This window comes from Mastomys coucha, unplaced genomic scaffold, assembly GCF_008632895.1.
Source record: "Mastomys coucha isolate ucsf_1 unplaced genomic scaffold, UCSF_Mcou_1 pScaffold11, whole genome shotgun sequence".
NCBI classification, from domain to species: domain Eukaryota; kingdom Metazoa; phylum Chordata; class Mammalia; order Rodentia; family Muridae; genus Mastomys; species Mastomys coucha.
This window is the reverse complement of record NW_022196893.1, coordinates 4,113,543-4,135,326: the sequence shown is the minus strand read 5'-3', so window position 1 is coordinate 4,135,326 and position 21,784 is coordinate 4,113,543. Positions and strand designations below refer to the sequence as shown.

At 39.8% G+C, this 21,784-nt stretch overlaps 1 protein-coding gene and 1 pseudogene across 20 annotated transcripts in view; one reads left to right on the top strand and one right to left on the bottom strand.

Moving 5' to 3' along the window:
- Ptk2 (protein tyrosine kinase 2) overlaps nucleotides 1–21,784 on the top strand; it is a 223,869-nt gene that overhangs the window by 56,528 nt on the left and 145,557 nt on the right. For 12 of the 20 annotated variants that reach the window (XM_031345669.1, XM_031345705.1, XM_031345698.1 and 9 more), the window contains 2 exons: nucleotides 4,206–4,353; nucleotides 9,060–9,372. The exons of 5 other annotated variants lie outside the window; for them this stretch is intronic. In XM_031345669.1, the coding sequence (XP_031201529.1) occupies nucleotides 9,273–9,372 (100 nt within the window). In that variant the 5' untranslated portion in view covers nucleotides 4,206–4,353; nucleotides 9,060–9,272. The remainder of the gene's footprint in view (nucleotides 1–4,205; nucleotides 4,354–9,059; nucleotides 9,373–21,784) is intronic. 3 more of the 20 variants (XM_031345701.1, XM_031345677.1, XM_031345710.1) reach the window with 2 other exon arrangements.
- On the bottom strand, nucleotides 19,201–19,326 carry LOC116083157 (annotated as a pseudogene).

Genomic DNA, 21,784 nt, shown 5'->3' with positions numbered 1-21,784 from the left:
GATTTTTGTGTTTCCTCTTTAAGAGCTTCTAGCTGTTTACCTGTGTTCTCCTGTGTTTCTTTGAGGGTACTATTTATATCTTTCTTAAGGTCCTGTATCATCATCATCCTGATAAGTGATTTTAGATCTGAATCTTGCTTTTCTGGTGTGATGGTGTGTCTAGGACTTGCTATGGTGGGAGAATTGGGTTCTGATGATGGCAAGTGACCTTGGTTTGAGTTGTTTATTTTCTTATGCTTGCGGTGCCCCCCCTCCCACTTGGTTATCTCTAGTGCTACCTGCCCTTGCTAAATCTGATTGGAGCCTGTCCTTCCTGTGATCCTGGTTGTGTCAGAACTCCTCGGAGTCAAGCTGTCTCTGGGATCCTGTGATTCTGGGATCCTGGGCTTGTTAGATCACCTGGGAGTGTGGCTTTCTCTGTGTGTTGTGGGACTGGCTGCAGAGCTTGTGCCCAAGGTCTGCTCAGAACACTAATCCAGACAGACCAGAAGGAATTGGAGTCACTGGGCTGGCGGAGTTCCTGTGTGCCTGGTTCTGCTGGTCCCAGTTAATCCCAGTGTTGGGACAGATGTTGGTTCCTGCTCACCTCTGATCCTGGGTGTGTCAGAGGGCTTGGAAGTGGAGCTTCCTCTGGGTGTTGTGGCTTTTTTTTATTTTTTAAAGAGAAAATTGTGGTTGTAATATATGCTAAGGTTGAATGCATTGTCTGCATGGCTAGTGTAACAAATGTAGTGATTATAACAATTATAAGAATAGCCAACAGAGGACCAGAGAAAGGGAAAGCCATCTTAACTATGATGGCCATTCCAAGGTCACTTGAGAGAGTCTGCTTTATCTTTTTATGTAGACCATTGCTGTGACCATAGATAATATGAGAAAAATCTAACACATTAAGGGAACACATGCCAGGAAATTGTTGACAGCCAACATTATGTTGAGCAACAAATAATTTATAATAGCTATTTTGTTAAACTATGGTTCTCAGTTCACCCATTCATCTCTTGACTAATTTCTGCTAATATTTTTGTTGTAATATAAGTAGTTTTACTAATCATACAGGCCAGTTTTGAACCTTCCTTTGTATTTCAGTAATCAGTTCTGGAACTAGTAATTAAAAAAGCCTAAAAACAATGCTTAGCATGGCAAACTAATACTTATTATCTTCTACTACAGTTGTGCCTTTTATGTCCCCCTGGATTCTTCGTTGGCAAGCTGAGAGTTAACATGTAGTCAGATAACATGACAGCATCATATTTTTAGGTCACTAATACTGTGTCCTTGTTGTTTCTCTAAGTCTTGTTCTTCCTCTTGGGTCAGCTTACTCTTGATGGGTTTGTCATCTATTTTCAGAAACTTTATTTGTCCAGTGATCTTTGGGATGCTGTATTAGTCAGGTGCATTGGAGTGGGAGCCATCTGGGACTTCATTTTCTGGAAACAGAAAAGCATAGCCTCATCCTGATGTTAGCATATCAGGCCCTTTTCATTGATCAGTTTCTCAATCTTTCTATTTAACTTGTACTTTAGACTGTGTCAAAATGCAGCAGCAGAAACATTGTGGAAGAAAAATTAAAGTTAGCATGGCTAAATGTAGCATAGTATATGAGGATTTCGGTGGGTTTATATACCCAATTTTTATTTTTAAAATTTGTCATTTAAATATTTGTTGTTGTTCCATAGTAGCTTGACCCTGTGAATTAAAAGGGTTTCCCATAAATTGCAGAATTCCTTAAATGGTTTGCTAGTGTAAGTGGGACCATTACTAGTTTTGGGAGTCCTAGAAAAGAAATGTGTAAAGAGCTGTTTGAAAAAGTAAAGTTCCAGGCTGGAGAGATGGCTCAGCCTTTAAGAGCACTGACTGCTTTTCCGAAGGTCCTGAATTCAAACCTCAGCAACCACATGGTGGCTCACAACCATCCGTAATGAGATCTGACACCCTCTTCTGGTGCGTCTGAAGACAGCTACAGTGTACTTAGATATAATAATAAATAAATCTAAAAAAAAAAAAAAGAAGCCAGGCAGTGGTGGTGCATGCCTTTAATCCCAGCACTTGGGAGGCAGAAGCAGGTGGATTCCTGAGTTCGAGGCCATTCTGGTCTACAGAGTGAGTTCTAGGACAGTCAGGGCTACACAGAGAAACCTTGTCTCAAAAACAAAACCAAACAAAAATCTGACAAAAAAAATAAAAATAAAAAGTAAAGTTCCAAATATGACACAGTGATATTTTCCTGTAGCCCTGAGAGTCTTGTGCTGCCCTGGGGCAGTACTCTCTACAGCTGACTAGTCAGGGAGGGGTACTGTCCACGCCTTTGCACACTTAACAGCGAATGGAATGCCTCAGCCATGGACAGCCCTAGTTCCAGATGTCAAGCTGATGTGAGAACCACCCTCTAGTAACTATACACTAAAAGTTTGGAATAACTTTGTAAAATATGCCTTCAGTAGAGCATGGGCTTTTGTGAACCTCCTCTAACTTTTCCCCTTTTTAGAGTCTGATCATTTATGTCAGACTAAGAACAAGCACAAAACTTAAAAAACAAGCAAAACCTAACTTAATTAACAATAGTTATTAATTTTTAAAGATTTAAACCTATGACTTTACATAAGATTTGCAGTCTTCAAAATTTATGGCAGTTTTAAACAGTTGAGCCTGTGATTTAAAGACTTTAAAGCATGGGCAGAAGGGAGAGTGCTTGCTGCCCAACCAAATTCAGGTGTCAGACTCAGTGAGGAGGACCTTGGGAGGGCAGTGCAAAGGCCATGAAGAAGAGGCCTGCCAATTTGTGCAGCTCGGCCAGAGGGCTTGGAGCCCCCTGCTTGAGTGGCCCCAGGGTTTACTTGGCCTACCCTGCCAAGACCTGTCAAGATGTGTCTGGCAGAGGATTTTAAAATTTTCTTTTTATGATCCTTCTGAGAAGGTCCAAGTAATACATTAGTGTAGTTTATCTTGAAAAATAATTGACATCGATTTTATCCCACCTTTCATGGGCTCTTAGTACATTAGCTCCTATGTGTTTCCAATTTCTACATCAATGGTTTCTAGTTTAGGAAATCAAGGATTTCATTTTATAGTCACTTGTACAAAGCTGCAGAGCTGTTACTCTAGTATTTTGCTCCTCTGGATCTTAACAAACACTTCTACTTAAATGAAATGCTTTGCCCCAGAGGACTGAGAGGAACCATGCTATTTTACTCTCACATATGGTCACAACTCCTTGGGTGAGAGTACTGAATTCCTTCCTTCCAGTTCTATTTATTTATTTTTTGTTTGTTTCTTACCTCCTCCGAGGATGAAGCCCCACACTTGGGGCACCAGTTGAGGAGGGGGGTGTCTCTGTCTCTCATATCTAGGACTCTGAGCACTCTGATTCAAGTTGTTGTTTTTGTGAGCTATGAACTTCTGTCCTAGTTCTTTTGTGGTCTCTAGTGCTTACTTAGGGTCTTTGCACAAACACAGAAGAAGCATACAACAGGACACTTGAAACAACATTAGCCGTTTTTAGATGCCAGGTACTCTGAAAGGGTAGAGGGAGCCTGTGTTTGTTCTCTTCTTTCTTGTCCCTTTAGGCTTCACTATTCACTTGTCCTCTGTAGGTGAAATGAACCCTGGGTACAGAGCCTATTTCTGGTCTCTTCTCTTGAACCCTTGTTGTTTCTTGGGTAGGCTATGCTATAGGTGATGGCTTCTGTGTAATTTGCTTTCTGAGGTCTAGGTGCCTTTGAATATACCCCATTAGGCTACTAAATAGTAGATTAGTAGTAGGTGAGCTGTCCATTTTCTCTCTTCAGTTGTTAGTGTCACGGGGTTTATAATAGTATCTGTGTAGCTGTAGAAGTATTAATTGAGAAAACTGCCACAAGCATTGCTACTAATTGGGAAAGAACACAGATTGGGGGTACAGTTCCTGGGCATTGCTGTACATTGACTAACCTCTGCTTCAGTTTCTTCATTTGTGAAGCTGAGGTTGTGATAGTGGTAATGGGGTGATAATATCTGCCTCCTTGGGTTGTTAGTGAAAATGAGGTAAGCAGACATTTTAAAAGTGCTCTGAGCAAGGTCTGGCACATAGCAAGTATTCAATATTAGTGCTGTGGCTGGCTGACATGCAGTCAGTTTGGCTAGAGGATGGGTATTAACAGTGTCCTTGTTTTACAAACACTGAAACTGAGGTTCCAGCTGGTGATGATTCTTTCTTTGTCTCACAGGTAGTTAGTGCCTTCTCCAGCTTCCTGCAGCGTGACAGAAGAGAGATACAGCAGTTGTTTCAAAGCTGGCAGGGAGCTGAACAGTGGTCTTAGCAGCACTTTTGGGAGTTTGTACTAGGAAGCTGCTTGTTGTCTTTGCTTTCAGAAGGTATTATATTCTTTATTTCCATTAGTAGAACACTGATTTCTATCAGGCCATAATTTTTGTTGATGGACTAATGCTAAGAAAATTATTTTTCAGTGGAAACAGTGATATACAGCGAGAGAAATGATAATTAGTAATCTTAGTATGAGATTTCTAGCACTGAAAAGCTGTCATATATTATAAATACTGGATGCTAATTAAAAGTGTTGTCATGCAAACATAGTTCACAGACTTAGAAATATACATGTGAGTATGTTTCTCAGGATACTATTTTTTCTAGATATTCCTCTGGTCAGCTGACATAGAGTATTTATTTATTCTTTATTGTTTCCAAAAGTATTCTGATGTGTTTAAATAAAGCCACTGAAGCATTATAAGAACCATGAAAGCCAGTTTCTTATTTTTATGATATACTTTTGTTGACACTTATAAGAAGTTCACTTGTTAAAATGTTTATTCTGAGCTGGAGAGATGACCTAGTGGTTAAGAGCATAATACTCTTGCAGAGGATCTGAGTTCAGTTCCCAGCATCCACATTAGGTGGCTTACAACTGCCAATAACTCCACCTCTAGGGGATCTGGTACCTTCTTTTGAAGTCTGTGAAAACCTGAACACATATAATACACATAATTAAAAATAATAAAAAATTTAAAAATAGAGTTCATTCCCAGGGACTTGCAGGCCAGTTGGACAGATTGTATACAACATTTGCTAGAGTTACCTTTCTGATACTGATCATGCACATAACATTGTTGACTAGCCTGATGTTTTTTTAGTCCAATTTTGCAGTTGGTACTTCTTCTGCAGTCGAAGTTTAGAAGAAGTATCAAAGCAGTGCACCTGGGATTTATTGTATAGCTGGTATATAGACAGTCACTTTTTTTTTAGACTCTATGTTGCCTTTTTTTTTTTTAAATATTCATTCTGTAACTGTTTATCAGCCTCTGACCAGTGGCATCTGGAGGTGACATGGGGTTTGGGATGGAGATGGGACTTACCATCAGAATATATTATTGTAATACCTTTTCTGTGGCCTAGGAAAAAACACACAGATTCCCTCATCATCTTCTTGCTGCCTTGATGCAAATGGACGGTGGGTGGAACATGGCTTCCACACCTTGGTAGCTGCTATATGTAGTAAGATGCTGGAGATTATGCTAGAATGACACCTTTACCTCATATCAGAGTTTGCCTTTAGTGAGTTAGTGGGGGCAGTTGAGCAGTAAACTGCATCAGTAAACCATGTGGGTAAATGCAGTAGAAAAGTAGATAGGCTCTGTGGCTTCAGATAGAGTGCTCAGGACAGGGACACATTGAGTATATGATATTTGAGCAAGATGTGGTAGGGAAAGGACATGGCTGTGAAAGCTGAGGCAAGGCCATTCCTCTTGGAGGAGGGGCAGGCAGTACAGAAGTACTGAAATGTGCGGAGAGCAGCAGGAAAGTCAGTCAGTACAGCAGTTGGTGCTATGGAAACCAACAGATAGATCATCTGAGATGAAGGTATAGGCAGGTGAGCCATATCACACAGGGCTTTGCATACTCTGCTAAGTATTTTGGTTGTATCTTGGGGAAATGTTGATGGAGATTCAAATAGAAGAAGGAATGATATGCTTACTCTTTCCAGAGCATCAGCAGCTGCTAGGTTTAGGGTTGAATCCGAGGAAGCAGGCTATAGCTGTAGTCCTGCAGGAGCCTGAATTAGAATGTGGGCAGTAGTCAGTGAGAGAAGTTCATAGACACTGGCTGTGTTCTGAAGGTATTGAAAAGGGTTTCTGACCAAATCCCTTTGAAGCAAGAAGGCAACAGTGACAAGGGATGAAGGGCTTTGGTGTTCTACAAATAGTACTATCTCATTCTTGTAAATTTTAATATAATGGGCTTACTTGTGAAGGAGACTTTACTAGAGTTGCATTTCATTATGCTAATACTAAACATGAATTGGATCAGCACAGACTTTTTAGTGAATGCTGGCCCTGTATATTTCACAGGATGGAGAACAGAGGACTTCTTAATGTTTTCTTTTAGGTTTCATCATGGTCTATATCTGTTCTTTTAAAATGCTTGACCTCTCTGAATCATCAAGAGTCCTCTCTGGGATTGTGTCATAGACTAAGGGCTATTATTTTGATTATAACTATAGGTTTTTGTTTGTTGAGACACGATTTCTATGTAGATTGGGCTGGCCTTGAATTTACAGACCCTCCTACCTCTGCTTCTTCAGTATTGGGTTTAAAGGTTTACAGCATTATGCCTAACTATAACTATAATTTTTAGAAAAAGTTATTGTAGTCCTTTTGATTGCTAGTAATGTACCTCCTCCTCCCTCTTTCCAGCTGTCATCTGACCCCATGATCCTCAGCCAGGCCAATGGGTTCTCAGGTTTTTGTTACTGCCTCAGTTACAGTTGAGTACTAGGCATACCTTTAGTCATTTGCTGAGTAACTGTAGGAATTAGTCATCTTTCATACCTGGCTTTTCCACTCCTTAAGAACTTACACATTGGAGCTGGCGAGATGGCTTAGTGGGTAAGAGCACTGACTACTCTTCCGAAGGTCCTGAGTTCAGATCCCAGCAACCACATGGTGGCGTACAACCACCCGTAATGAGATCTGACACCCTCTTCTGGTGCATCTGAAGACAGCTACAGTGAATGACGCCGGATCGAGTGCAGCCGGAGCAAGCGGGGCCAAGTTCAGTTCCCAGCAGCCACACACATGATGGCTCATGGCCATTTGTACAGCTACAGTGTACTCATACACATAGATAAATAAATCTTAAAAAAAAAAAAAAAGAACGTACACATTAAGAGGTGGGAATATTTAGACAGTGAATAAGCTAAGTTAGTGAGATGGTGTAGAGAGAATCTAATCCGTGGGTTAAAACCAGAAACTGGGTTCATCCTGCCCATTCTTCCTATTCCCTTCTCTCAGGGTTGAACTGGTCCCCCTCCACTGTTCCTGCCAGTGCCTTAGCTCCATCCTCCTCATCCCTTGCCTGGATCACTCTTTGTTTTGTTCTGGGAGTCCTGAGGCTGTTATCAAGTTAGGCTCAAATGGTTCCTGGATTGAATGGGTGACTCTGAGTCCCTGTATCAGCTGAGCATGTGGTCCTCCCCTCTAACAGGGCCTCTCCTCTGGTGTCTCTGCCCTCATGGTGGCGGCCTCGCCGCTCAGAAGGTGTCTTCAACAGTTAGTGCAGTGGGTGTGATGTGTAGTCTGGCAGTAAGATTAGCTTGTGGTGGTTTCTGAGGGTCATCCTTGACTTGGATGATGTGTGCAGCTCTTGGTGATGGCCATGCTCATGTGGTAAGGCAGATAGTGGTCTTGCTTGGTGTGCTTACTTCTTATTGGATGGCAATAGTCCTTTGTGACCCTTCCTCCTCTATAGTGAGTACTGCCCAGGATATCCTTTTGGATCTGGTGGCTCTTTTGCTAGGTTCTTCTGTTCTTCTACCTGCTTGGAATGTTTTCTGTAGCCCTTTCTTTTTAATGTTGCCTAGGACCCTAGTTCATGCCTGGGAATAATGTGTTTTCAGGGTGGCTCAGGAATGGCCTCTGGAGCTCTAGCAGCTGTTAAGAGTCTGAATGGAGCCTAGAGTCAAAGGCGGCACCACATTTGGTGATGGAACTGAAAAAGACTGTCCTGGGCATTGCTGAGTATAAACATGTTTCTTGTTCAAAGTATTTGTTCAGCTTCTGTTTTCTGAAGTTAATAAATTAATAAAAAAAAAAAAAACCTTGGCCCTTTACATAGTAAGGGAAGTGCTTGAATTTGGCTGTTTGTGGGATTGTGTGACTGCAGAGTCATCTACATACCAGGCAAGCAAGAATTGTGGTGTTTCAGTATATACTACATATGTTTGAAGGACAAGGTGTTAACCAAACCTTAACAGCTTACCTGCTGTCTTATGTAGAATGTGTGTGTTCAAATAGCCTGATTTTTGGCATGACCTTGTATCTCAATTCGAATGGGAAAAGTAAGTTTTGCATTTAAAAAAAGTTGCTTATGTAGATTGTGAAAGTAGTTTTGTGTTCTACTTCAGTGTAAGATAGTACTCATCTTTTGAGGCTAGAAAAAGAAATCATACTTGAAGCTAGAAAAAAATCTTGTATCTTGGATCCCTCATTATTCTTTAAGCATATTTTAGAGTAAATTGGCTACCATAAGTTCTAGTTTATGTTTTCTAGATATTCTATGTGTATATATAGGTGTATTGTAAAAGTATCAGTGAGGGAAAATATTTTACCTCTGAGGTATTTGGGCTCATATAGGTCATCCCCTCCACATTTGGTTTTTACTTTGATTGTGATCATTTTTTCAAAATGTATTTCATCAAGTTAATTATTTTTAGTCTAAGACCAGAATAAGGCTGGTAAAGTGCCAAAGGCATGATTCTGAAGACAGGAATTGTTTAGGAACCATCTATGGACAGTTGATCTAGGTCAGACTGGATTTTCTTGCAGCTTACTCAATTTTAGAGTCGACTGTCATTTTGTAAACAGAAGTCGGCCAGATGAAGTGAACAGAAGGGCGAGATTAGCATATTCATAAGGTGCTGGCTCTGGGACTTCTTTTTCCTCCCGTTTCTCCCTCCCCCTCTCCCTTTCCCTGAATGAATCTAGGAACCCAGATCCATGGGGTCGCATGACTAGCTGTTTTTATTCTGTTCATTGGCTTAATCTGGCCAGGATGGTCTGTGTTTCAGATTGCGGAAGCAGAAGATTCAGTAACTGAGAGGCCACCGTGGAGCTGCTGGAAACTGTTTCAGAAGGAGCACCTCTCAAACTGTGCTTCAGGCTCTGAAAAAAGGAGCACAGGGGAAGCTTAGTCTTGCTTTGGATCCAAGCAAATGCTGGCGGAGCGATGAACTGGGACTTTGTGTGCGGACTCCTGGCTTGATCTTGATAGGATTGGGTATATGTTGTTGGAACGGGCAGGCCAAGAGGCCCTGAGACCTACAGGTGCCACCTGTATGGAGAAAAGCGGCTGTAGTCCATTTCCAGTTTGTTGGGCTAAAGGTATAACAACTTAAAGATCTCTTCAGTGTGTGCTTTTGTCAGTTTATACTTTTGTACTGAAAAGGCTAGGTAATTGTTCTTTCAGAAGTTAGTTACAATTACATTTGAGGAAAAAAAAGATGTGGTATAGGCTTATGTACGGCTGGGGCATAAAACCAGTTAGGTGACTTTGCAAGTAGAAATGAAATGTTTGTATGGAAATAAGCATAAGTGATTTAGATCACTTGCCCTGTGCATAAGTCATGTGTTTTTGCTTTTTCCTTTTACTCAGGACTCCATTATCTATTCTGTGACTAGAAATTTTTAAAGAACAAAGTGATTAGTTTTAATTATATGACCAGAGGAGAAAAGGGTAATGTGGGCTTAGTTGTTTTAAAGTGGTTTTCCTTCATTGTCTATATGCAATGAGTATTTAACTTGAAGCTCTGTTATTTTGTGTTTATTACCACAAGAAGGTCAAGAATATTGTGAGTAAAGAATTTTCTACTTTAGTGTGAGAGTTTGTATTGATGCAAAATGTAAATATGAAGTAGGGCATTTTCATTCTAGCATTCAAGACAACATTTAGAAAGCATAGTTAATAACTTAAAGAAGCTATAAAATTAATGCCTAACTCAGGACAGACAAATTTGATTAGAAGTTTTGCTTACCATAGTGGTGAATATTTAAGCCATTAACACACTTAAGATTTTACAAAAATATGTCACTATGTGAAATGTATTTAGGTTCTGTGCTAATGTACTTAGGAAGGCTTTCAAAAAGAGGAGCCTGTACTTAGTCAAGAGCTGTGATTTGGTAAATTTACTAGAGGCTTATTCAGTTTAGTTTTTAGGTTAAAGATATTAGTATCTCTAGACTGGGATGTGTTCATAACACTGCAGTTTCAAGGTTAGTTTTCATTAGTTGATTTGTCTTTGCTACTTGTGTTAGGCTTTTGCACCAAAGCTTGCAACATTTAAACTGTTTTAGTATTATGGTATCTGAATAAAGCACCCATTACTTTTATTCCACAGGTACTCAGAGTAAAGATTTTTTTTTTCTAGAGTAAAGATTTTGTAAAGTTAAAGTGAAACTCTCAAAATTTAAAAGGCACTGACTTCTTACGATTGTAGTGTTGTGGTATGAAGACCGTGTAATGTCAATGAACATAACTGAGGCAGAGTTTAGGGTTACTGAAGAATTTGTAGGTTGTATGCAGAATGCCACCTCCATAGTCTATGAGTGCAGTAAAAGCCTTCCAGGTTCCCTAACAGGTCATGGCTAGCCAACAGCTACAGGCCTAGACCAATGGAGTGTTGAACAGTTAGCAACTGGATTTCCTACTCAAACTGGTCCTAGAAATGAGAACTTTTTGACAAAAGAGAGAGAGTAATGTTCTGACTCACCACAAAGAAATTTATCAGAGCAATTTGCTTTTCAAGTGTTTTCAGACTATTAGAGAAAATACAAATAGCGGATTTTTAAATAAAATGTACCTTTCTTTAGATGATAGATTGAGGGAGCAAAGCTCTTAAAGCAGAGGATGGGAACTAGGACACATCGAGGACACAGTGAGACACAGTGGGCTCCATTTCTGCATGCAGAGCCAAGTGACTTACGCTCTTCTGTTGAGAGTTTTACTTGGGTGGTTCAGGTGCAGGAGCTTGTCACTTTGCCCTCTCAGCTGAGCTTCTGTTTTTGCAGTGATTGCTCAGTGCAGCTGTCCTCATAAACTTTCTCTCTGACTGCCCATTTTACTTTCTGGCATTAGGATCAGAAGGCAGGAGACTTGTCCCCGTGCTTGTTAATATTGTCTTCATGATCAAAGAATTAGCTGACTTAAGTTATTTCAAGTATAACAGTTACAGTGTGTAGATAAAGTTAAAAGATCATATCCAAAAAATATACAACTCTGCTTGCAAATGGACATTCTAAACCATGCATTTCATTCAGTGAGTCACATTAACCTCAAAGCACATAGCTGTGTCCCAGTTTTAAGAAGACATAAGATTCTTACCAGGACAGGCTAAAAATAGTAGAGTAGACCTATATTTGTATACTTTGAAGTGGCTCTTCAAGGTACCCTTAACACTCGAGGGTGTGTTCTTTAATAGCTTGGTGTATTGTTTAGTTTGAAGAATCATCCAAGAAGATTATGCTTTAAAATATTTAAGAGAGATGTATTTACAGTGTGAATTCCTAGGCATACGATACGTATTAATTAAGAATACTAAGTGTAAATGTTCTCAGAACATTAGGTTACAAAGTGTTGGTTGAGGAAAACTTGCTGTGGGGTTTTCTGATTATCAGTTGTACATTGTTCCATCATTGTGGTGGGTGGGGGGGTGGGGGAGACTGGCTATTACCATAGCAGTGCCAGAGGTTTGGTTGTTTGGAAAAAGTATGTTTTCTGGTCTCTTTAATTTTTTTCTAGTAATAGAGATTTTATATACTTCTGATTTCTCTGGTTGAAGTCACACTCTGCATAAGAACTTAAAGGTTTATCTGTTCACCCATTTGACCATCTGTCCTCTTTCCTTCTCTTTTATACTGGAGTGTCAAGTGCTTCTTGGTGTATATGATCATGTATGCATAAATATCAGTTACCCTTCAGCGATGCGACTCTTAGTTCCTATCCCAAATCCTTCCTGTCTTATTAGTGCACACTGGGCTCCCATGCACTTATGCATGCTCTAGATCTCCATGCACGTCTGTCATTTTATTCTAATTATTATATATAATCAGGGTATATCTTGAGTTAATCAGTTTATCTCTCTGTTAATGTATGGTCTCACTGTTCATACCTGCTTGTCCATTCTTCAGATTTTGTGAAAACAAAAATCTGATATTTTCCTGTTTAAAGCTGGTCAGTGACTTACTAGATTTGGATAACATCCCACGTTTTTACTGTGCCCCACAAGTCTCACTGCATCCTGTCTCTCTTGCCTTCTTCAGCTTTGAGCTATTGTCTTGCTCATTAGTAGTGTAGTCACTTTAGTTTTTCAGTGCCTTGCGTGTTATTTCCCTCTCAGATTTTATGCACATGCTGATGCCCCCTTTAGAGCTATGGTTTATATTCACTGGTACCCATTAAATGAGCTCTCATTTCTCAGCCTAGCTAGATCCTTCCCAGGGTTCTCACCAGAGCCTACACTTTTGCCCTGACACTGCATGTACTGTGACATGCCATTTGAGAGTTAACCTGTCTGGTTTCTGTCTTTCTTACTAAATTTTAACATCGTCTGAGATGTCAGAATTTTTTCTGCCTAGTAAATAGTTGACACAGTGGGTATTATTTTAAATATTATAGACTTATCAAATTGACTATTCTAATATCAGTGAGTGTGTTTTTGTTTTTTGTTTTTTTCCTTTTCCTGAAAATAAAAGTGTGTGTGTGTGTGTGTGTGTGTGTGTGTGTGTGTGTGTGTGTGTGTGTGTGTGTGTTAGTGTTAGAATTTAGCTTAGCAGTTGCCCTATAGCTGATAGATGTATATGGTATGGCTTTGACCTTCAGCTATTATCAGTTCTTGAGACTTATTTGACTTTCACTAAATATTTTTTTTTCTTTCCTGCTTTACCCCAATTGGTTAGAATTCCACCCCTCCCTCCTTATTTATGTGAGTGAATGTTTTGTCTGCATGTATATCTGTAGCTCATGTGTGCCTGGTGCTCATAGAGGCCAGGGGATCTCCTGAAACTAGAGTTACAGACAGCTCCATGTGGGCGCTGGGAATGGAATCCTCGTCCTCTGGAAGAATAGGAAGTGCAAGAGTAGCAGTGTTCTTAATCACTGAGCTATCCATCTCTGCAGCCTAAAGGATAGCAGGGTTTTGTTTTTGTTTTTTTGTGTTTTTATTTTTGTTTTTTGTTTTGAGATAGAGGGAGGAAGAAGGAGGGGAAGAAAAAGAGAAAGAGAGAAAGTAAGCTCTGTGTAAACTGTTTACTCTGAATAAACTGTTAAAGTTTATCCCATAGATACTAAATGTCACATGTGACCTGAGTTTACACATGTATATGGCTCCATTCATATCTCACAAGGCCTCTGAGATAGTTCATCTGTATCCCAGTTTTGCATATGCATTGTTGAAGCACTGAAGCTAAATAACTTAGCAATAGTTCCTTAGGTTCTACACAGTGGGGGATCTGACCCAAGTGTGAATGTTCTTAATTACCACTCTCTGCATGCTGAAATGGAAATATGATAATATCATAATGGAATTGTTGTTCATTTTGTCTCATGTTTTCATGTTAAGAATCACAGATTCTGTGGTGGTTCATGCCTTTAATCCCAGCACTTGGGAGGCAGAGGCAGGCAGAGGCAGGCAGATTTCTGAGTTCGAGGCCAGCCTGGTCTACAGAGTAAGTTCCAGGACAGCCAGGGCTATACAGAGAAACCCTGTCTCGAAAAATCAAAAAAATAAGTAAATAAATAAATAAATAAAATAAATCATAGATTCTACTCTTAAATGTTTTTCTCAGAAATTATTAATTCATTTTACAAGTTTTTAGTGAGCATTCAATATTTACTGAATGTGTTTGTCAATACTTGGCTGATGCTAAGGAGTAAAAGGCACAGATTTCTGCTCCCTGAATTGATAGAAGGTAGTAAGTGTTACATCCAAGTTGGGGGTCTGGTGACAGTCTAAAGTAGTTTGTCAGGTAGGCCCACCTGAAAGGCTTATCCTAGGAGGTGGAGGAAGAAACCCCCAACAGAATGCTTGAGAAAGAGTCTTGATGGGGTGGCGGTGTGCCTGGAAGGGAGTAAGTAACCTTTCGACTTTTTTTCTCTGACTTTCTGTCTTGTCTGGCATGGGATGAATAATCTAAGTTGCAGATCAATTCTAATCTATTTTTGCTTAGAAATGGTTGAATGAAAGAAGTAGTTTTCCAATGTAGTAAGCAGATAGATGTTGCTTCTGATGTCTTAACAGGAAGACTGTGTTGTGCCCTCCCTCCTCTTTTGTTGTTGTGAATATAGCAGTAGCCCCTCACCATAATATTGCAGTGGGCATTAGCATGTCTTCATCTCATTCTTTTCCCCTGGCTCATTACCAGTATTTGGTTTGACTGTGGGGAAGTATTCAAGGTTCATGTGTTAGCTTTGTATTTTTTAATTATTATTTGAAAAAATTCCTTTTAGTTCTTTATTTCATGAGGCTTGTTATCCGTAGTGAGAAAGATGTTAAATTTTGTCAAATATTTTTCTACCTCTATTGATCACATGAATTTAAAAAAAACCCCATATGATCTGTTATGGTTTTAATTACTAAATTAAATATGGTTTTAATGGTAGAAATTGAGGTCATTCAGGTACTAGGCTTATGCATATCCCAGTCTGATATATTGAGTTTTTAATGTTAAGCCAACTGTGGGAGTGGAATAAGACTGCACTCTCTACCTCACCTCCCCATATACTTGAATGCTTGGTTCCCATTTGGTGGATAGTTGGGAAGGATTAGGAGATGTGGCCTTGTTGGAGGAGTGCTTTGAAGTTTAAGTAGTCCATGCCAGGCCCAAAGTCTTTTTCTCTCTGCCTGCTGCCTATGGATCAGGATGTAAAACTCTTAGTTGCTTTTCTAGCATCATGCCTGTCTATGTGTCACCATGCTTTCTGCCATGATGATAACAGACTCTCTGAAACTGTAAGCAAGCCTCTAATTTAGTGCTTTCTCTTTTAAGAGTCTTAATCATGGTGTCTTTTCACAACAGTAGAACAATGACTAAGGGTAGAATTGGTACCAGAAGTGAGGTAATACTGTGACAGGCCTGATCACGTTGTCTGGAGGAATAGGGAAAACTTTGGACTAAAAAGAATATTGGGGCTTTGGACTAGAAAGGTAGTTGGGTAGTTGACTAAATAGTACTAGTAGGAGCAAAGAAAACAGTGGTTTTGAGGGTGATGTGGCCTGTAGAGGCTTATTATCTCAAGAGGTTTCAGAGGGGAAAAACATTAGCAAGTGGTTAATCACAAGAATAGCCTTGTGATATTTTGGTAAAGAATAGCTGCTTTCTGCGTTTGTTCAAAAAACATCTGCTAAAAGTTAACTTGAAGAATTTTGGATTAATGGTATTGATAGGGGAGATTTGAAGACAACCTAGTATTGACTGTGTTACTTGGTCATTCTTGGTATTATTGGTCACTCTTATGTAGATCTACAATAAAAAGAAACAGGACAAAGAGATATACAAAGTGTACAGTTGAGATGAAAAATAGGAGAACCAGAAAATACAGTGTTGAAGATAGAAATTCCTGTGTTCAAGGAGATAAAAGGTTTAAAGCCTAATTCTAAATAGAATAAAAAGGGAATGGTGACCTTAGAAGCAGGTCCAGCTAAGCTTCCAGCTGGTGAAAAGGAATTAAAGGAAAGCTTAAACAGAGAAGAAAAACATCAACTACAGAAAGCTGATGCAATCGTAATTGAAGGAGGGCCCCAGGTTCTAGCCCCAGCAAGCAGGAAAACTTGGCTTCTTTGGTCACATGAGTCTGGCTTTAGAGTCAAGGATACAGAAAAGGGGTTATGGAACTTTCACAGATAAGGAACCTCTCTGAGGCCAGGCATGTGTCAAGTATGGAAGCCAGAAGAGTCAATTGGGTGAAGCCATAAAGGTGAAGCTTGGATTTTGTTGCCACGCCCAAGCTGTTGGAAGTGCTAGAGCAATAGGATACCTGCCAAGGAAAGCTACTGACTGGGTATGGAAACAACCCAAGAGAGAGAACTGGGTTGCAGCCAACAAAGCTGAAAGGATCGGATCTGAAGAGTTCTTTGACATGAGATACGGAGATGCAGTGTCGAGTGTGCCCTGCTGGGTTTTTGTCCGGTGTTCTCTTACTGTGCTCCCTTTCCTCCCTTCCTCCCTCCTGGAATGAAATGTATATTTTGTCTCATTGCTCTTTGGAAGTATGTAATTTGCCTTTTCAGTTTTGATTTTTTACATAGAGTTCCAGTTAAGAGATCGCCTTAAGTCTCAGAAGAGACTTTGGAGTTTTAAAGTGTTGAGACCATGGTAGACTATGGGGGCTTTTGAAGCTGAACTGAACATATTTTGTAACATGATATGGTATACATAGGCTACAAGCCTGTGGGGACCAAGGAGTGGAATGTGGTGGTTTGAATGAGAAGTGTCCCCCCCCAACAACCACCACCCCCACATCTCATTTATTTGAATGCTTAGTTCCCAGTTGGTAAACTGTTGGGAAGAATTAGAAGATAAGGTCTTTTTGGAGTAGGTGTGTAGTTGCTGGAAGAAGTGTGTTTTTCTCTCTCTGCTGCCTGTGAATCAGGATGTAAAGGTCTTTCTCTCACACCATGGTTCCCTGTGTGCTGCCGTGCTTCTCTTTATGATGATAATGGACTAAGTTTCTGAGACTATAAGTAGGCCCCCAATAAGAGTTGCCTTGGTCATGGTGTCTCTTTACAGCAATAGAACAGTGACTAAGATACTGACCTTGTACTCCAGATAATAAATTCGCTCTTAAGCTGGGCAGTGGTGGCGCACACCTTTAATCCCAGCACTTGGGAGGCAGAGACAGGCAGATTTCTGAGTTCGAGGCCAGCCTGGTCTACAGAGTGAGTTCCGGGACAGCTAAGGCTACACAGAGAAACCCTGTCTCGAAAAACCAAAAACCAAATAAATAAATAAATAAATAAATAAATAAATAAATAAATAAATAAATAAATAAATTCGCTCTTAAACATTATATACTGTTGGTTTTTATTCTGTTTGTTATTTAGATTATTTGTGTCTGTTCATGAAGGATGATATCAGTTCTTTTTCTTGTAATCATTTTTTTTTTTCAGATTGTCACTATCAAAGTATTGATGCTTCATAAAACAAGTATGGAAATGTCTCTCAATTATGCCTTGTTACCAAAGTATTTGACTTTTCCTAAGTACTGGATCCCTAGCAGCTAGCTTTCTGGGTTTCCTCATCGACTTGGCTTCTTCTTAATAAAAGTATTTAGTAAACTTTTGTGGTTTTCTCCCAACTAGACTGAAAACTCTTTTAGGGTAGAAAGTATATCTTGTTTTGCTTCATTTTTGCTTTTAATTAATTATTTGGACTATGAGTAGATCTTTTCTGATATGCAAGGCTCTGGTTGGTTACACTTCGTAGTACTGCATGCACAAATGAAGCTCACTTACCCTCTGTGTATTGGTGCCCACAACAGTATAATAGCGGCTTAGTAAATATTCTTAGTAAATAATTACTCTTTTGAAAGGTCTGGCTCATTCCTTCACCTGTAAGAGACAGACATCAGTGAGATTGCTGGCCATGCCATAATACATTTCGTCTGGGCCTTTGCTGAGAGGTAGGGAGTGGTAGCCCTTGTTGTGTGGGTGGTCAGCAGGCCCAGGTGCAACAGGACATAGAGAGCAGGCTGCCTGCTGTGAGACCAGCCTGTACTGGATGTCTTGATGGCTAATAGTCTTCTCTCAAATGTCTTTCAGCTGGAAAGTAATAAATGCAGTGAGGAGCTTGTGATACAGCTCATCAGTATCAGGGTTACAGCTTACAAGCTTGAGATTTCGCACAGGCCACTCTGGGATCGTGTTCCTGCAGTCTTCCTTCTTACAAGCTCCCTGTGATTCATGTGCTGTGGTTTGGACCATACTTGGAGGAACAGCATTTAGTATAGAGGATGAAAACAGACTTTGGAGCAACACTGTGAAGCTTCTTCAGCTCTGTAACTTCACTGAGTGCCCCAGTGTTCTTACTTGTATGATATATTGTACATGAAATTGGTGTGTGAGTCACTTGAAGGAAATGAATTAACAGGGTGGTCATGCCACACAGAGTACTGATTTTGCAAAGCACGATGTGGACATTATAGTTGAATCTATAGTACTTGCCAGGGCCCTGTGGGATGAGTGATGCCACAGTTTAGGTATCTTCATGCACAGTGAGGTAAATGACTTACTGAAAATATGAGTGGTGAGAAGAGAACTTGGGAATTTATGTTTGGTTCTCTTGACTTAGTCATCTAGTATTGTAACACCATTTTTATTCCTAACAGAATTTTAAAAAGCAAAGTGTTGTGAGTTAGTTTTAATATATTGAAATGGTAAGATAGTGATTCTTGGATAGAAATCACTCATTTTTCTCCCTTTGAACCAGTAGACAAAACTAAGAAGCAAATGAATTCAAACACCTGAATGCATAAGGTGACTATGTGGGCTATTGTGGAGTCTTGTTTTCCCCTGTGTGGTTCTACAGGTAGGTTACTGGGCTTTTTTCAGCTTCCTCTTTCTTTGCCCTTAGTCTAGAATTTTTTCCTGTTTTAAAGCCTGGGTGTGGACTAGTTTTTTTGCTTGGCCTACTTTTCTGCTTCTGAAGTGACAGTCACTTGTTTCTTTTGTGTGATCTGCAGTGATTATAAATGAGGGAAGTCTGTCCTTGTATTTCTGGTGCTACTTCCACTAGATAGAGATTTATTCATAAATGACTGGTAGGGCTCAGCACTCTAAATGCTCTGAGGTGTTTAGGGATTTCTATTTGTCCAGGGGCCTACAAATAGGGATATATTTAATCCCATAGCCAATCAGGGATGAGCTGCTTCTCATCTACAATGTCTTCAAATTCATTTCCATAAAACTTGGTGAAGCTCTACTGTTTTGAGGTGTGGATTTTTTGGTGGCCTGGGAAATTGCACTTGGCTTTACACAGCAACTCAGTCACACATTCCGTTTTCTGTATCTTAGTGTGGATGGGCATGATCACCTTTGTGAACCTTGTGGCCAGTGTGAACCTTGGCCACCGTGTCCTTGAGCTTCTCAAAAGCACCACACAAAACCACTGGAGTCTAGACTGGAGACAGCAGGATATCACAGTTGGGAATATTAACTAGAAAGTTGTCTCCAAGACCCTGTAGGAAATCCTGCACAAGCCATATGCTGCATTCACTACTGCAGAGGCCACTGTTTGCATCCTTTGTTCCCACGAGGAAAAGAACCTGCTTGGCTTAATTGGCTGCAAATACTTCTTCTGAATTATTTATATCTGATTGTAGGTTGACGCTCAGATGTTCCCATTTTGACTTAAGACTGCCTAACCTTGTCAAGAAGTGTAGGCAGTTAAGACACTAGAGGTGTTTCCTGTTGATTCAAGGGAGACCCAAAGCAGGCAGCCCAGCAGGCTGGTCCTGTAAGCAATTGAATTCTTGGCTAAACTGACTTCAACCTGACAGTCTGGTTGAGGATTTAGAGTCCCTAGTGCTCAGCCAGGATGCTATTAAGCATGGCCTACCAGACTAATGTTGGTACTAGGATTGTGCCTAGTCTAAACAGGCACAAAGTTGGTGACTTTCTATAGGCATTTGGAAACCTTTAGCCTTGCAGACATTTTCCGTTTATTAACATTGATGATAAAAACAATTCTCAGCTTTGATGTCTTTTTAAGTTTACTTTTCTAGATATTCTCTTCTATAAGACAATGCAATGGTCTAGAGTAAAGAGTAGAGTGCTCGCTTAGTATGCTAGTCTCTGTGAGGCCATACGTTCAGCTTTTAGCATCCCCCACCCCCTGAAAAAATATTAGATTGTAACAGGTTTAAAATTAAAACACAGTTAATCCTTTACCACAAATAGTTTGAGAGTACTGGTGTAAACCTAATTTCAGAATTTTAAGTCTTTGATTTCCTCTTTGAGAAGCTTTAAAATTTCTTTTTTAGATTCATTTATTTTATGTGTATGAGTGTTTTGCTTCCATATGTCTGTGTACCAGGTGCATGTCTAGTGCCTGAGAGGTCAGAAGAGGGGGTTGGACCATTGGAATTGGAGTTACAACACACATTCCATTTTTTTAAAAAATGGGATCTACTGTATTATTCAGGTTCCTGGACTTAAGTGATTCCTGATACCCTAAGTCTCTTGAGCATTATAGATGTGCACCACCACCACTTGGCTTCTCTGACTACTTTGGGGTATAGTTTTGTTTCATTTTTCTGTTGTCAAGAATCAAGTGATACTGTGTCTTACTTAGAAATCTTCAGTGGTTTAATGTGGGAAGGAATGAGAAAGCTGGAATGATTAGAAGTGCACTTAGGGATCCATGACTCTTGCTGAACTCACCAATTCTTTAGAAGCCTTTTTTGAGTGTTACTGTAGGTAAGTAATGTCTAAGAGCAGTAGCACTCTCATCCACCCTGCCAATGTGTATAGTGTACAAATGTGTGCACTGTGTGTGGAGGCCAGAAATCCATGTCTGTTTTCTTCCTTAGTCACTCTCCACTCTACTTTTTCAGACAAGGTCTCTTTGTGTTGAGAAGAGAATTCTCTATGTTAAGGAAGAACTAACAAAGTAAAAGCAAACCCACAAAAAGGCAGTTTCTTTTTGATCAAAGGGTGTCCCGTGACTTACACAGGACTAGCAAGCACACAACAAAGCAGGAAGTTCACTTATTTTTTGATCTACAGTATTTCACCATATTGCTGGGAACTTGACCGTATAATTTGATGCTATTTGATAGTTTATAGCATAAAAGGGAAAGGTATGATAGAGATTAAGTTAGGAATTCCAGGGCTGGAGAGATGGCTCAGTGGTTAAGAGCATTGACTGTACTTCCGAAGGTCCTGAGTTCAAATCCCAGCAACCACATGGTGGCTCACAACCACCCATAATGAGATCTGATGCCCTCTTCTGGAGTGTCTAAAGACAGCTACGGTGTACTTACATATAATAAATAAATAAATAAATCTTTTAAAAAAAATAAAGTTAGGAATTCCAGAGATTGAACTAATAGACATGCACAGTAGAGTTTCAATTCATAAGGTGATGGGGGAGATTTACAGAATATTGGCTGTTTCTCACATCATTGAACCTGGAGCTACTAATTCAGCTAGGCTAGCTGTCCTCCATTTCTACCTCCACCTCTGGCTTTTTATATGGCTACTGGGGAGCAAAGTCAGGTTATTATGCTTGAGTGGCAGATGGGTACTTTTCTTGAACTCTTGTATAGATGACTCTCAAACTCACAGATAGGAGCATGAGCCTGTCTCCACCTCTGCAGTGCCAGTATTAAAGACATGAACCACCACACCCTGTAGTATCATTGTTTCTTGAGTCTCACAGATACTTCAAATATTCTATCTTTGTTGGATATCTATAAGATTTTTTTTTAAAAAATTCAAATATTGGAAAAATTCAAATATTCTTTTGTGGAAAGAATTTTCATTGTAAGTTACTGTTTTTCCATTCAAGTTATTTGTTATTTTGTTGTCTTTTTAAAATATTTATTTATTTTTATTTTTTGTGCATTGGTGTTTTACCTGCATATATGTTTGTGTGAGGGTGCTGCATTCCCTGAAAGCGAAGTTACATAAAGTTGTGAGCTGCCGTGTGGGTATTGGTAATTTAACCCAGGTCTTCCAGAAGAACACTGAGCCATCTCTCCAGCTCCTGCTTAGTATTTTTGTTTTGTTTTTTTTTTTTTTTT